General features: G+C 37.5%; 1 protein-coding gene and 1 long non-coding RNA gene across 9 annotated transcripts in view; one reads left to right on the top strand and one right to left on the bottom strand.

Annotated features, from left to right (window-relative positions):
• LOC115304592 overlaps positions 1–16,457 on the top strand; it is a 121,581-nt gene that overhangs the window by 44,433 nt on the left and 60,691 nt on the right. The window lies entirely within an intron of this gene.
• The window catches only part of ARNTL2 (aryl hydrocarbon receptor nuclear translocator like 2), a 108,468-nt gene continuing 93,429 nt past the window's right edge, over positions 1,419–16,457 (bottom strand). For 7 of the 8 annotated variants that reach the window (XM_029954818.1, XM_029954817.1, XM_029954815.1 and 4 more), the window contains 4 exons: positions 16,098–16,206; positions 5,604–5,691; positions 3,727–3,832; positions 1,419–2,416 (listed from right to left, as the gene is read on the bottom strand). In XM_029954818.1, the coding sequence (XP_029810678.1) occupies positions 2,280–2,416; positions 3,727–3,832; positions 5,604–5,691; positions 16,098–16,206 (440 nt within the window). In that variant the 3' untranslated portion in view covers positions 1,419–2,279. Of the gene's footprint in view, positions 2,417–2,922; positions 3,039–3,726; positions 3,833–5,603; positions 5,692–16,097; positions 16,207–16,457 lie in introns of all 8 variants that reach the window. The other variant, XM_029954816.1, reaches the window with a different exon arrangement.

A 16,457-nucleotide genomic window follows, 5' to 3' on the forward strand; every position in this document is an offset into this window, starting at 1 on the left:
CCTGCCCTCCCATCAATACTGGCAGTTGTGGGAGCCAATCACAATAGTTGGAGTATTGACCAATCAGAGTGGGCCCAGGATGCCCCACGTGGGGTATGACTAGGCCCACCTCTAGAAAGGTCAAAGGTATCTGCCTGCCTCTCCCAATTGGGCACCGCAGGAGTTGTCCCTCCTTAAGGTGCGCCCTTTCAGGAGAAGCCGGCGCCTTCCCCTTTAAGTACAGGGGAAGGCTGGATCAAACCTGCTGCCGCTGGGGGACCCGGGACCCCCCCCCCCGGGACCCCCACGCATTTCCACCACAGCAGTGCGCTGTGACCAGCTCCAGGAAGGCTGGGAAGGCCCAGTGGGGAGGGCCGGATCGGACCTGCGTCCTTACACTGCCTCTAGAAACTTGGCCTTTCAGATCCAAGCGTCATAAAGTCCCTCCACTTTCAAGGCCATCCAGCCTTAGGGACCCATCTGGTTCTCACTGGCTGAGTTCCACTGTGGAGGCCATGCCCAACCTGCAACAGTTTAGCCCTCTAAAATGTTATGTTGGTAAGGCCTCTGCTTTAAAGAATAGCAGCTCATTCCTGCTTCTTCAGATGTAACCATCATGCTCAGGCTGCTGCAAACCAATCTCCCACATCTCATAGGATTTCTTTGGCTTATTCTAAACCTGATCTCGAGTTCCATAACCAGGAGTGGAGCTGGCCTTCCAGTATTGCTAAACACTATCTGCTGCAGGACATGGCGATACACCCTTGCCCATGTAGCCGCTGCAGCTGTCCCGCTTGAAGGGAACACGTGCTTTGGCCTTTTGCCTGTTGGTGTTTTTGCGGTTAACATGTCTGACAAAAATTCTAACCTATTACATACAGCCTAAAGAAATACACAAGGTCAAAATAATGCTTTGTTTTGGCGAGAGGCTCTGAGGGAGATCTGCTGGAAGGTATAGCACCACCTAGAGGAAGAGAGCGGCATTGGCTCCCCTACATCAGCCTCAGGCTTCTCCACTGGTTTCCTAACCTACCTTACCTGAATCTGTGGGGCACCAAAGAAAATATATGGAAACCTACTTGGTAAACTAGAAAGAGCAATTAAAATATAAGGTATAAGGAACGTATTATCTTCAAAAAGGTAGATATACATATATTATTCCTGTACTCAGTTTAAGCCACCTCTCAGTTACTAATTTTAAAAAAAGACATCAAAATTTGCAATTATAGCTAAAAATTGGTTTTTAAATTCTTTCTCATTACCTCATAGTTTCAAAATAATACCTAGCGTTTATGTAACTACCTTTGGGTATAAACAACAGTAACTGTAATTGCCTAATCTGGAAGACCACGAATAGTCCCTGGGTCAGTTAACTGATCATTTAACCAGCAAGACCAGTGCTTTCCCAAATGTATATAAAGAAACTGGTTTTACACTCATTAAACATTTCAAAAATATGAATTTAATTGCGACTTGACACAAGACACTTATCCTGCCTGGGCTTGTTTTTCCCTCCATGGCTAATCCTTCACTAAGCACATTTTCTGCATCAAAAACTGGCTTTATATGTAATGAAAATCTTGATTGGTTATATTAACAGTAATTCTTACATGCAAAGGTTAATTACCAAGATGTAGGTCTAAGGTCTTCTATAAGCAAAGCTGAAACTCTCCCAGCTTTTTTCCCCTGAGTTTTAAATAAATCATCTCATTTAATGTCTATTGCAAGTGCTTAACTAAGTAAGCATAACTATCCTGTATCCAAGTCTACAACGACTGAATACCATATTCATTATGACTACCAATGATATCACCTCTTAAATGTTCAAGTGCTCAGTTTTCTTAAAATGTTTAAGCCCTATTCTCAACTAAGAAAATATACAAGAAATGGAGATGTTCTAATTTACATAAATCTGCTATTATAAATCAACTATAAATGAATCTTAGACACAATATATTAAATTCCCCAAACTTAAAAGTTGCATCAAAAAGATAAAAAAAACAAGATGTATGTGATATTCTTGGTTAGAAATATTTTAGCAAAAATACAGCAATGAGTGGGTTTTAGGCCATTTCACGGAGTCAAGGGGTCTAGGGAAACGCTGCGCCATTCTTTGTGAAGGGAAACCTCACATTTCCCCATACTGCTGTGAAAAGTGCAAATCTATAAAAACTGGTAGACCATTAATAGGAAGAAAAGATAAGAACAGTATCAATACAGAGTAGATGATTATTCAGGGTTTTTTTTGTAAGTGAAATGCTTTATCACATTCCTAATTTTTAGAGTTAAAAAATCAAATGCTAGAGTGTCCAGTGGATATCACTAAAGTCCCCAGGGTCTCCCAGGCCCCCTTCTGCTTCAAAGTAATTCATGAAGGCAGCCATGGCTGTGTCGTCATTGTCACACAGGGCATCAAAATCCAGCTGGGCACCTTCGCCTATCAAATTAAAATACAGATTCATGTAAGTACATTTAGAGGTTAAAAGATGAGTATCATTAAAAATGGCAAAGCAAGCAAAAAGAGATAATCAAGAAACAGAGTCTTAATTATAGAGAACAAATCGCTGGTTACCTGAGGGGAAGTGGGTAAGGGATGGGTGAAGTGTGATGGAGATTAAGGAAGGCACGTATTGTGATGAGCACAGGTGTTGTATGGACGTGTTGAGTCACTAGACTGTACACCTGAAGCTAATAGAACAATGTTAACTTGAAATAAAAACTAAAAAGGCTAGAATACTATACAATGTAATTTTGAGGCAATGCCTATGTCTTAAATTGCAGAAGGCTGATATATTTTTAAATGGGTCACTTATTTTTATAACAATGTGCTGTCCCAGAAATTGCACTTAATTCACTTGATGCACATAAGTGAGCTAGTCTATGAGTTTTCTGATAGAAAATGACCATAGTATAGACAGTTGGAAGCTAGGCGCCAGCACTTACGCATGTGTCTGTGTAGAGCCTGGAAGGATAGATGTAACTTTAATCTGCCTTGTGAAAACACTGTATTCGTTTAATCGGAATGAAAAGATGGATACAAAAGCATCCTCTTCCAAAATCTGAAAATATTATAGAAAGGGAAATGCCCAGACTTTTTATTTAAAAAAGGAAATAAGAAACCACGGAAATGAGTTTTAAGTTAGATATAAGGAAAAGGTTCTAGAAATTATAGGATAACACACAACTACAGATTAACCAAAGTTTTCTAGGAATCTTTCAAATTACAATAGAATTTGAGATGATTAATATGTGGCTCTGTGTGAAGCTGAAGTCCAGTTTCTTTCAAGTTCTTTGACTCTCTTTAATATACTTTTTTAGCAGATCAATGTTAGTTATGTATGGTATAAACTGTTTATTTGACTTGAGTCTGCATAAACATGGTTAAAATGAATAATTACATCTTAAACCACTTTGTGATTGGTATCATTTAAAAGTTCTCATTCTCGGCAATGGACATTTCCCCCCTAGATATAAGTACTTTAGTTTTATTCGAATGGTATGTGTTAATAATACCTATTACTGATTCAGTTGATAACTGATTTTGCAATGACAGGTGCATTAGGTAGCATACACCTTAAAGCCAAGAGTATGACTTATTGTATTTGGGATTTGGAAGGAAAAAATCTTAGTCTTAAAATCTTAGTTTTAACTATTTGCTTCTCTAGAAGTCTCCTAGGTTTGAAAACATAATGATTAAGAAAGTGTTAGGAAAACTAAGATGGTGAGCAGTTGCCAAAGCAAACCTACCAAGAAGTGGCTCGTGACTATGGAGAGGAACAGCACTCTGGCTTTGCCTTGTAGCCTCTGGCTCCCTTATTTCAGAAGCATTTCCTGGAATCAACTTATTTGACATCTGAAAAGACAGGATAATAAATAGTAAGGTTCCCACTTGAATGAAATAAAGACCTCTTAGCAAGGGTCAGACGTGGGCTTGTTGACAGCGCCATCACTGCCATCATCAGTACGACCGCCTCTCCTGTCATGTCTCCAATGTTGGTGAGGGAGGTCGCCAATCTGAGGGCTAAAGCTAGCGCAAAGTGTCGGGGCCATCGTTCTAACCCATCCACTTGACTCCAAAGTCCAAATTCTTTATAACCATAACTTAATGTACATACTATAAGGACAAGTTTTGGACTAAGAAGGAAAAGTTTGGTTTTTTTTTTTTAAGAAAATGGTCATAAAACTGTATCTCACATGAAACTACAATGGGAAATAGTGCTTTGGAGTGGGAAATGGATTAAACTAGAGGCTTTTACCAACAAGTTATCATGTTGTTGCACAGTCAAAAGCCAAACAATTGAATGTATTTTTAAAAATGTTTATTTACTTTTTTGGGGGGAGAGAGGGAGAGAAAGACAGTGAGTGAGCAGAGAGAGGAAGACAGACTCTGAAGCAGGATCCAGGCTTTGAGCTGTTAGCACAGAGCCTGACGAGGGGCTCGAACTCGCAAATCATGAGATCATGACCTGAGCCAAAGTCAGACGCCCAACCAACTGAGCCACCCAGGTGCCCCACAATTTAATATTTAATGTAGCTCATCAACATACATCATTGACCAATATAATACCACTGACAACTTATTAGCCTGGCAATTGCCCTCGGATCACATCTCCTTTTCTATTCTGCTAAAGTAACCACTGTCTTGGGTTTTAGATTGATCATTTTCTTGTTACTTTTATAATTTTAGCATCTATATAAATACCCTTAAGCAATGTATTGTTCCTTAAACCTTATTTGGAACACTCCATAAATGCAGTAATGCTCGGTGGAAAAAAAATACTTTACCTACACTGTTTTACTACATTGATGAATTTGATCTATGAAATGTCTATATAATGCACATTACGTGGAGACCATGTTGGAATGCTGTAACTCCCTGCTTCTAGCCTATGGTCTGGCACAAAATGGGTACCTAATAAACATTTGCTAAATGTAGGAGTAAAACTTAAGTATGAGACCAAAAGACTTAGGACATGTGTATAAAAAGATTTTTTCAATTTCCTTTCAGTCCCTGGTCAGATTTCTCTTTTCTATTATATTTTTATGCCACTTGGTTTTATAGCCCTACTTTAGACCTTTTTGTTGTCTGGGTGCATTAGAATTATACTGTAGATGGCTTCACCAGCTATTCAGCACTGATTAACCAATTTTATAACAGTAACAATGCATTTCAAATAGCTAGTGTTTGTTAAATTGAATTAAATGGTATGTAATACTTGTAGCTTATAGTCAATTTTTTTCTACACCATAAGGAATACATTTAACCCACTGAATTAGAACCCATTAAAATAATAACAATAGCTACCATATAGTGACCACATGTTTACCAGGCACTGTTAAGTTTTTGTTTTTATATTAAATCAAGAGTTTGATGCTATTATTATCTCTACTTAACAGATGAGGAAATTGTGGCCCAGAGTTTAAACAAGCCTGTGGTTGCCCAGCAATAGGTGTCTGAGTCACAGACAGTACATGTCCAGTAACTTTGCTGTCCACCACTATTGTATGTTGCCCCTTAAAATCTGTGGAAAGAGTTTATTTTTACAGGACGATATCTTTTCTCAAAAGAAATAATTAAGAATGAACAAATTTCATCCACTTATTTCATGAATATTAACACTTACCATACTTAATTTCTTGCAGTTTATAGCGTGAGAATCTTTCATTAAATCTTCTGGCCTTGAGTCCTCAAGGGAGGAAGGAGACTGTAACCTTTAAAAAGTGACACATAAAATTTTTCTCTATGTATACAGTAATTCTCTCCTCCAAACACATAATCTACTGATAAAAATACAGTGAGAACGAGGAGACTGAATATCACGAAAGTTTTCACAATTAGACTAACTTGTTGAGTCCCATACTTTCTTTTTACTATGGACAGCTGAAAAACACCCTGTGGTAAACAGAAACCTAAAACTCTGAGGTAAGAGCTCTTAGGTAATTCATGTTTCCTGTCTTAATATAGCATGTGGCAAAGCTAGAAGAGCAACACAGTCAAAATAGACATTCACATCAAGAATCCGTTCCTTATCAGTTCCTTATAAACAACAGAACTGAGAGTAAAAGATTTCCTCACATCCTGCAACCTTTTTTTTTTAAGTGAAAAATGGTCACATTTGTACTATAATAAGTCATCCCCCAGTACAAAATCAATGAAACATAAAACATAAAATCATACGCTTTAATCATAAATCTCTTAAGACAATATGACAATATTAGTCTCTTCGAAACTTTGATGGTATCATATAAAATTAAGTGCTCAATTATGTGAAATTCATAATGGCATTAACATAACTTTTTCTTTATGTATTCTTATGATAAGAAATTATAGAGGAAGAAATTAAAATAGAGGAATGAAGTGAATTAGTTATGAAGCACAAGTGAAAAAAATCAATAACCTGTCTTGTGGATTTTTCATAGGACAACCCATTTAAATAGCTTTGCTGGTTTCTCATTCTGTGGTTCATTGTTTAAAACCACCACCTGCTCAATTAGCCTTGGTTTAAAGATGCGCCCCCAGCCCCCATGCCCTTCAGTGCCGCATTAACCTAAAATACTGCTTCATGTTAGTCACCTGGGCACAAACCTGCCCTCCTTAAGTCTCCCCACCACTTGACTTCACCTTGGTTAAAACTCCACTGCTCAGCAACCCAACTTCTCTCACTCTTCGTTATGCTGAAACCACTATGCTTTCTCCCACCTATCTCCAAATATTGGCTGAGGTGCCCCTACGTATAAACACCCTCTTCACCCCTTCCTAGATATTCTAATGGTATTCGGCTCTCAGTGTGAGGCTCAAGTTCCACTTCTCTTAAAGTGCCCTTCTAGCATATATGGCCAAACGATTTTCGAAAAGGCTGTCAAGACCATTGAATGGAGGAGAGGACAGTCTTCAACCGATAACATGGGAAAACTGGATAGCCACATGAAGAAGAAAGTTGGACTCTACCCAATACCATATACAAAATTAACTCAAAATGAACATAACATCTAAACATAAGACCTAAAATTATAAAACTCTTAGCAGAAAGCAGGTGAAAAGCTTTATGAAATTGGATTTGGTGATCATTTCTTAGATGGTGCTGACAACTCAGAGCCTGGAGCCTGCTTCAGATTTTGTGATTCCCTCTCTCCCTTCCTCCCCTCTCTGCTCATGCTCTTGCGCTCACACTCTCTCTCTCTCAAAAATAAAGAGTTAAAAAGTAAATAAATAAATGTGTATTCTGCTGTTGGGGGATGGGACATTCTCTATATATTTTTTATGTCCATCTGGTCTAATGTGTCATTTAGAGTCACTGTTTCTTCATTCATTGATGTAAGTGAAGTGTTAATGTTCCCTACTATTATGGCATTACTGTCAATGTCCCCTTTATGCCTGTTAATATTTTCTTTATATACTTAGATGCTCCTATGTTGAACCTATAGATACTTACAATTGTTATATCCTCTTGTTGGATTGATCCCTTTATTATTAGGTAATGCCCTTCTTTGTTGCTATGGTCTTTGTTTTAAAGTCTGTTTTGTCTAATAGAAGCATTGCTCTCCCAGCTCCTTTTTTTTCTGCCTCTGTTTGGATGGAATATATTTCTCCATCCCTTCACTTTCAGTTTGTATGTTTTTAGCTCTGAAGTAAATTTCTTGTAGGCAGCATATAGGTAGTTCTAATCTTTTATCTATTGAATCACCTTATGTCTTTTGATTGGAGCATTTACATTGAATTATTATTTTAAATGTTTATTTATTTTTGAGAGAAAGAGAGTATGCAGGGGAGGGATAGAGAGAGGGGGTCAGAGGATCCAAAGTGGGCTGTGCTGACAGCAAAGAGTCTGATGTAGGGCTCAAACTCATGAACTACGAGATCATGTCCTGAGCCAAAGTTAGACACTTAACCAAATGAGCCACCCAGGCATGCCTACATTTAAAGTAATTATTGATAAACATGTACTTATTGCAATTTTACACCTTTCTTTCTGGTTGTTGTAGTTCTCTGTTCCTTTCTTCTTGGTCTCTTCCTTGTGATTTGACGACTTTCTTTAGTGTTGTGCTTGGATTCCGTTGTTTTAATTTTTTTGCATATCTATTATACATTTTTGGCTTATAGTTACTATGAGTTTCACATATAACATCCAATGTATACTATATTAAGTTGATGGTCTGTTTGAAATTCTAATTTTTTAAATGTATGTTTATTTTTGAGAGAGAGAGGAAGAGCAAGGGGAGCAGGGGCAGAGAGAAAGGGAGACAGAGAATCTGAAGCAGGCTCTGCACTGTTAGCACAGAGCTGAATATGGGGCTTGAACTTATGAACCATGAGATCACGACCTGAGCCAAAGTTGGACACTTAACTGACTGAGCCACACAGGCATTCCTTAAGTTTGGCATCCTAAAAGCACTACATTTTTACTCCCACCTTTCATATTTTATGTATAGGATATCACATTTTATACCTTTTAATTTTTGCATCCCTTTAATTTTTGTTGATATTATTGATTTTCTTAATTTTGTTCTTTAACCATTATACTAGCTTTATAAATAGTTGACCTACTACCTTTACTGTGTATATTTTTTAACCAGTTAAATTTTTTCCTTTCATAGTTTTCTTCTTCTTCTATCCTTTTCTGATTAAAAATTTCTCTTTAACATTTCACATAAGGCCAGTTTAATGGTGGTGAAATCCTTTATCTCTCTTCAATTCTGTGTGTGTGTGTGTGTGTGTGTGTGTGTGTGTGTGTGTATTTATTTTATTTTTGAGAGAGAGAGAGACAGACAGACAGACAGATAGACAGATTGTCAGTTGGAGAAGGGCAGAGAGAGAGGGAGACACAGAATCCAAAACAGGCTCCAGATTCTGAGTTGTCAGCACAGAGCCCAACATGAGAACATTAACCATGAGATCATGACCTGAGCTGAATTTGGACACTCAAGTGACTGAGTCATTCACATTCCCCTCTCCTCAATTCTTAATGATGATCTTGCTGGGTAGAATATTCTTTTTTTCCCCCTTAAATGTCTGTTTATTTATTTTGAGAGAGAAAGAGGGAGTAGGGCTTTCAGAAGAACGCTGGTGCAATTTTGATGGGGATGGCATTGAACGTGTAGATCGCTTTGGGTAATAATGACATTTTCACAATGTTTATTCTTCCAATCCATGAGCATGGAACGTTTTTCCATTTTTTTGTGTCTTCTTAAATTTCTTTTGTAAGTTTTCTATAGTTTTCAGCACACAGATCTTTTATATTTTTGGTTAGGTTTATTCCTAGGTATATTATGTTTTTTTTGTGCAATTGTGAGTGGGACCAATTTCTTGATTTCTCTTTCTGTTGCTTCATTATTGGTGTATAAAAACGCAACCAATTTCTGTACATTGATTTTGTACCCTGTGACTTTGCTGAATTCTTGGATCAGTTCTAGTAGGCTTCTAGTGGAGTCTGTCAGGTTTTCCATGTAGAGTATCATGTCATCTGCAAAAAGTGAAAGTTTGACCTCTATTTTGCCAATTCTGATCCCTTTTATTTCCTTTTGTTGTCTGATTGCTGATGCTAAGACTTCTAGCACTATGTTAAACAACAGTGGTGAGAGTGGACATGTTCCTGATCTCAGAGGGAAAGCTCTCAGCTTTTCCCCATTGTAGATGATATTAGCTGTGGGCTTTTCATAAATGGCTTTTATGATGTTCAAGTAAGTTCCTTCTATCCCGACTTTCCCGAGGGTTGTTATTATGAAAGGATGCTGTATTTTGTCAAATGCTTTTTCTGCATCTAATGACAGGATCGTATGGTTTTCATGTTTTCTTTTGTTAATGTGATGTATCACATTGATGGATTTGTGAATACTGAACCAGCCCTGTAACCCAGGAATGAATCCCACTTGATCATGGTGGATAATTCTTTTTATATGCTGTTGAATTCAATTTGCTAGTATCTTGTTAAGTAGTTTTGCATCTGTATTCATCAAGGATATTGGCCTGTAGTTCTCTTTTTTTGCTGGGTTTCTGTCTGGTTTAGAAACCAAAGTGATGCTGGCTTCATAGAATGAGTCCAGAAGTTTTCCTTCTATCTCTCCTTTTTGGAATAGCTTGAGAAGAATGGGTATTATCTCTGCTTTAAATGTCTGGTAGAATTCCCCAGGGAAGCCATTTGGCCCAGGGCTCTTATTAGTTGGGAGATTTTTGGACATTGATTAAATTTCTTCACTGGTTATGGGTCTGTTTAGATTTTTCTATCTCTTCCTGTTTGAATTTTGGTAGTGCATGTGTGTTTAGGAATTTGTCCATTTCTTCTAGGTGGTACAATTTGTTGGCATATAATTTTTCATAGTATTCCCTGATGATTGCTTATATTTCTGAGGAATTGGTTGTAATAGATCCATTTTCATTTGTGATTTTGTCTATTTGGGTGCTCTCTCTTTTCTTTTTGAGAATCCTGGCTAGAGGTTTATCAATTTTGTTTGTTTTTTCAAAAAACCAGCTCTTGGTTTCATTGATCTGCTCAACTGTTTGTTTGGTTTTTTTTTTGGATTCTATTTTATTTCTGCCCTGATCTTTATTATTTCTCCTATTCTGCTGGATTTGAGGTGCTCTTGCTGCTCTGCTCCTAGTTCCTTTAGGTGCACTGTTCGATTCTGTATTTGTCCTTTTTCTAGTTTCTTGAAATAGGCCTGGATTGCAATATACTTTCCTCTTAGGACTGCCTTTGCTGCATCCCAAAGAGTTTGGATCATTGTATTTTTGTTTTCATTTGTTTCCACATATTTTTAAATTTCTTCTCTAATTGCCTCATTGGCCCATTCATTCTTTAGTAGGGTATCTTTAACCTCCATGTTTTTGGAGGTTTTCCAGACTTTTTCCTGTGGTTAATTTCAAGTTTTATAGCATTGTGACCTGAAAGTGTGCATGGTATGATCTCAATTCTTCTGTATTTATTAAGGGCTGCTTTATGACCCAGTATGTGGTCTATCTTGGAGAATGTACTATGTGAACTTGAGAAGAAAGTGAATTCCATAGCCTCAGGATATAAAGTTCTAAATACATCTGTCAAATCCATCTGTTCCAATGTGTCATTCAGGTCCACTGTTTCTTTAATGATTTTCTGTCTGGTTGATCTATCCATTGCTGTCAGTGGAGTATTAAAATACCCTGCAATTAGTACATTCTTATCAGTAAGATTGTTTCTGTTTGTGATTGTTTTATGTATTTCGGTACTTTCAAATTCAGTGCATAGACATTTATAATTGTTAGCTCTTCCTGATGGCTTAAACCTGTAATTATTATATAATGCCCTTCTTCATCTCTTATTACTGCCTTTACTTTAAAGTCTGGTTTGTACAATATAAATATGGCTACTCTGGCTTTCTTTTGATTTCCAGTTGCATGATAGATATTTCTCTATCCCCTTATTTTCAATCTGAACATATCCTCAGGTCTAAAATCAGTCTCTTGTAGACAGCAAATAGATCAAGTTTGCTTTTTATTCATTCTGCTACCCTGTGTCTTTTGATTGAAGCATTTAGTCCATTTACATTCAGTGTTACTATTGAAAAATATGGTTTTAGAGTCATTGTGTTCTCTGTAGTGTTCATGCTTGTAATGGTGTCTCTGGTACTTTGTATTCCTTGGGGCATTTCCTCACAGAGTCCCCCTTAGGATTTCTTGTAGTGCTGGTTTAGTGGTGATGAATTCCTTCAATTTTTGTTTGGGAAAACCTTTATTTCTCCTTCTATTCTGAATGATGGGCTTGTTGGATAAAGGATTCTTGGCTGCATATTTTCTCTGTTCATCACATTGATGGGTTTTCTGCCATTCCTTTCTGGCCTACCAAGTTTCAGTACATAGGTCTGCTACTACTCTGATATGTCTTTCTTTGTATGTTAGGACCCTTTTATCCCTACCGGCTTTCAGAATTCTCTTTATCCTTATATTTTTCCAGTTTCACTATGATATGTCATGCAGAAGATCAATTCAAGTTATGTCTGAGGGGAGCTCTCTGTGCCTCTTGGATTCCAATGTCTGTTTCCTTCCCCATATTGGGGAAAGTCTCAGGTATAATTTGTTCAAGTACCCCTTCCCCCCCCCCCATTCAGCACCTTTCTCTCTTTCTTCTTTTCTTCAGGAATTCTTATGATATGGATATTGTTCTGGTTGATTGTATTGGCCATTTCTCGAATTCTCCTTTCATGCTCCTAAATCAATTTACCTTTTTCTCAGCAGCTTCTTTTTCTGTAATTGTGTCTTCTAATTCACCTATTCTCCTCTCTATTTCTTCAATCCATGCAGTGGCCACCTCCATTTTATTCACCTCATTTATAGCATTTTTTAATTCATCACAACTATTTTTAAGGTCCATAGTCTTTGTAGCAATAGTTTCCCTGTCTTCCATGCCTTTTTCAAGCCCAGTGATTAATTTTATGCCAATTGTTCTAAATTCTTGCTCAGTTATGTTGCTTATATATGTTTTGACCAATTCTGTAGCTGTGATTTCTTCCTGGAATTTCTTTAGAGGAGAGTTTTTCCATTTTATCATTTTGGCTAGCTTTCTGTCTCTTGTAAGTTTTAAAAGCTTGTTATGTGCTCTGCACTGAGTTCTGCTATGTTAAAGGAGGCTCATTGACTGTCCACAGTTGTCTGTTCAGAAAGTGTTCTTTTAATGGTGTCCCTTGATCTTTCTTGTTGTGACTTTGGTTATTTTATTTTATTTCTCTTTTTGTAGTGCTATGTGGGACTCTCCACCATGTATACTTTGGCTTATTTCTTGAGGTAGCCCTGAAAAGGAAAACAGACAAACACCCAGGGAACAAAAGCATGCAAACGCACAAATCAAACAAACAAGCAAACAAAAAGAGGGGGGAAAGGAGGAACAAAAACAACAAAAGACAAAGGACAGTCTAACAGCATAAAACCAGAAATCCCAGCTTCAAATAAAGAACAGGGTGGAGGCAGTGCTGATGGAAGAGCATATTCAAAGAGAGAAATGACAGGGGTGGGAGAAAAAGTGAAATTGAACATTGACCAGGCAGAGAGACTAAAAGGCTTAATTCAGAGAGAAAAAGAGGAGAATATGGTAGGGGGCAAGGAGAAAGAAACAAAGATAATGCTACCCAAAGAAACTATATAGTCTGATTATTCCAGAGAGAGAAAGAAAGGAAGGTAACAACAAAGGTGTAGAATATGCATCAAGAGAATGGATTAAATGTGACTGTTTAAGCAAACCAATGACCAAAGTGCCCAGTCCAGTGGAGAGGAGAGATAAGAATGAGATAAGGGAAAATATATCTGAATACCAAGAATTGGTCTAGAGTTAATCACGGCAATGCATCAATGTTGGTCTTGCCCCAGGCTCTGGTATTAAAAAAAAAAAAAAAAAAAGGCAGCTCTCCAGCGAGCACGGGCATGGTTTGGTGCAGGAAGGTCTTGTCTCCACTGTGGGTCCCTGGGCAGCTCCCTGAGGCCCCACCTGGGTGGTTGTGGGTAGAAAAATGGTGGTGCCCCAGGCCTTCTTAAACCAAGCATTGTGCATCACTTTTTTGGGTTTGATCTCCCTGTGCCATGGGCGTAGCCAAGGTTGGCCCATTTTATGTCCCAAGCCCTGCCTCATTTCCAGATCTTAGTCCTCACACTTTAATGATATCACAGAAAATGTAATCTCACAGGCCAGGCTGCTTCCTAGCCGGATGCATAGGGGGAGTAGGGGAGCAGTGTCTCCTGGAGAAACCTGGAATCTCTCTCTGAATGCCCTGCGGTTAGAAATGGGATGATCAGATCCCTCTCCATCCTGGACCAAGGTTTTTCTCTCCCTCAGAGACATTTCTATGAGCAGTTTCAGCCGCTCTTTCTCTTCCCCTCCTTTCTCCACGTAGGGGGTTCCCTCCCCTCCGTGCCTCCGGATCCCGGGTCATTTTTATCTTCCCCAGTTCACAATCACACACCTATGAGGCTGTCTTCGTAGTGGATTCTGTCTCTTTTCCTCCCAAATTCTTGAGGTTCAGTCTCCAATGGCTTCAGTCCCTCTTTGTTTGAGAGATGTAGGTGGGCAAAAAGTAGGAGCTCTCTACTTCTCCGCCATCTTGCCCCTCCTTTTCCTTATGATTTTTCTGAATATTTTTTTCTCTAGCATATTTCACTATAAGAATACATCTTACATACAAAATATGTGTTAATTGACCATTTATGTTATTGGTAAGGCTTCTAGTCAACAGTGGGCTATTAGCAGTTGGGTTTTGGATGAGTCAGAAGTGCAGATGTTTGCAGATGCAGATGTTTGATACTCCCAACCCCCATGTTCAAGGGTCAGCTGTATATATTTTTCACTGTGAATGGGGGTGAGCAATTGTTAAAAGTTCTTCGCCATTTATAATTTTCCTATTCTACTCTCCAACTTCTTTATTATTTTATTCTCCAAGCTCTTTTCAAAAATTGGCTAATAACTTTATTTAAACCCTATATAAAGTTTAATATAAATAAAGGTTAATAAAGGTATAAAGTTTAAATGAAGTTTAATAATGTATTCCTTATACTATAAAACTTCTATAGTAAGATGTTTTAAATCAATTTTATCACATGAAACATATTTTCTGCAACTTATTATTTATCTTTTACCTTTGTCAGAATGGTTATTATGCTTGAGTTTTGAGTTTTTATATAACTAACTTTTTTCTTTATGAATTCTAGATATTTTGGTGATGTTTAGAAAGGAGTTTCTAAACTAAGATTATAAAAATCCATAACTCTGTTTTTGAAATACTTCTTATAGTTTTTATTGTTTTAAGTTTATTTCTTTATTTGGTGGGGAGAGAGGCTGGGAGAGGGAGGGAGGGAGAGAATCCCAAGAAGGCTCTGCAAAGCAGAACTCTGACATGGGGCTCAATCTCATGAACCATGAGATCATGACCTGAGGCAAAACCAGGAGTCAGACGCTTAATCAACAGAGCTACCCACATTCCCCAAAATACTTCTATAGTTTTTAAAACTTACTTTGAACTCTTTGTTTTATCTGACATTTATTTTATCGTAAAGAATAAAGCTTGTGTTTAGCTCCCCCCGCAATGGTTATAGAGTTATTATAGTGCTCTTAATTGTTTAATCCATTTCCCTTACTGATTTGAAATAAATTCCCATATATCTTTGAGTCTATTTCTGGACTCTATTCTTTCCGATTTATCTATTTGTGGGTTGTACTGAAATGTTTTAGTGACTATGGTTTTATAATATATTTTAATATCTGTTAGGGCTAGTCTCATTCTATTACTTTTGGTTTTCAGAATTTTCCTAGGTATCTTAGTATGGTTAGTATCATTTGTTGGATTACTTTTTTTAATTTTAAAAAAATGTTTTATTTATTTTTAGAGAGAGAGAGACAGAGAATGAAGCAGGGCAGGGGCAGAGAGAAAGGGAGACACAGAAGCTGAAGCAGGGTACAGGTTCTGAGCTGTCAGCACAGAGCCCAATGTGGGGCCCAAACCCATAAACCATGAGATCATGAGCTGAGCTGAAGTCAGCTGCTCAACCGACTGAACCACCCAGACACCCCCATTTGTTGGATTCTAGAAAGCATATGCAAGATACTATTTTGCATAAGGTTAGCTTAACCAACATTATCATCCTTACAGTAGTGAGTCATCTCATTGAAAAGAACTTCTATCTGGAAAGTTATTCAAGTCATCTTTTGTGAAACTTTGTAGAATTAAAAATTTGTTTACATATAGCTCTGTATGCTTGTAAAGTTCATATCTAAATATTATATTTTTTAATGTTTATTTTTTATTTTTGAAAGAGAGAGCATGAGAGACAGAGCATGAGTTGGGGGAGGGGCAGGGAGAGAGGGAGACATAGAATCCAAAGCAGACTCCAGGCTCTGAGCTGTCAGCATAGAGCCTGACACGGGGCTCTAACCAATAAACCATGATATCATGACCTGAGCTGAAGTCAGCCACTTAATTGACTGAGCCACCCAGTTGCCCCATAAATATTTATTAACTTTTTTTGTTGCTACTATAAAAATGATCTTCTCTTCCATTATGTTATTAGTTTTTGTTTGCATATAGGAAACTTACTGATTTTTTTTACTATTGGTTTTACAAGTATAATAATTTCACTTGCGAAGATATTTGCAGAAATAAAACATTACCTTTGTAAGTCCAGGACTTCATTTACAATATCTGTTCCAATACTACCAGCGCCAAGTACTTTTCCAGTTGACATTCCGGGTACACTAATATAAGATGGTTTAGAAGATTCTAAATAATATCAATAGGGAAAATCCAATTGAAGACTTTTTAAAAGCATATGTAACTTTGGTTGATATTTTATCTCAATTCAAATGTATTTCCCATTTCTGTCTTTAAAGGAAATAGACTAGCTACATCCTAAAATGTTAGAAACATGTATGCTTGCATTATAAACATAACTCACAATGGTTTAAGATGTGTAAGAAGAATGATAGGAGTCAAATATGTAGAACATCATTGAGGGTATAATCATGACCTGT

This window comes from Suricata suricatta, chromosome 10 (genome assembly GCF_006229205.1).
Source record: "Suricata suricatta isolate VVHF042 chromosome 10, meerkat_22Aug2017_6uvM2_HiC, whole genome shotgun sequence".
In the NCBI taxonomy this organism is placed as follows: domain Eukaryota; kingdom Metazoa; phylum Chordata; class Mammalia; order Carnivora; family Herpestidae; genus Suricata; species Suricata suricatta.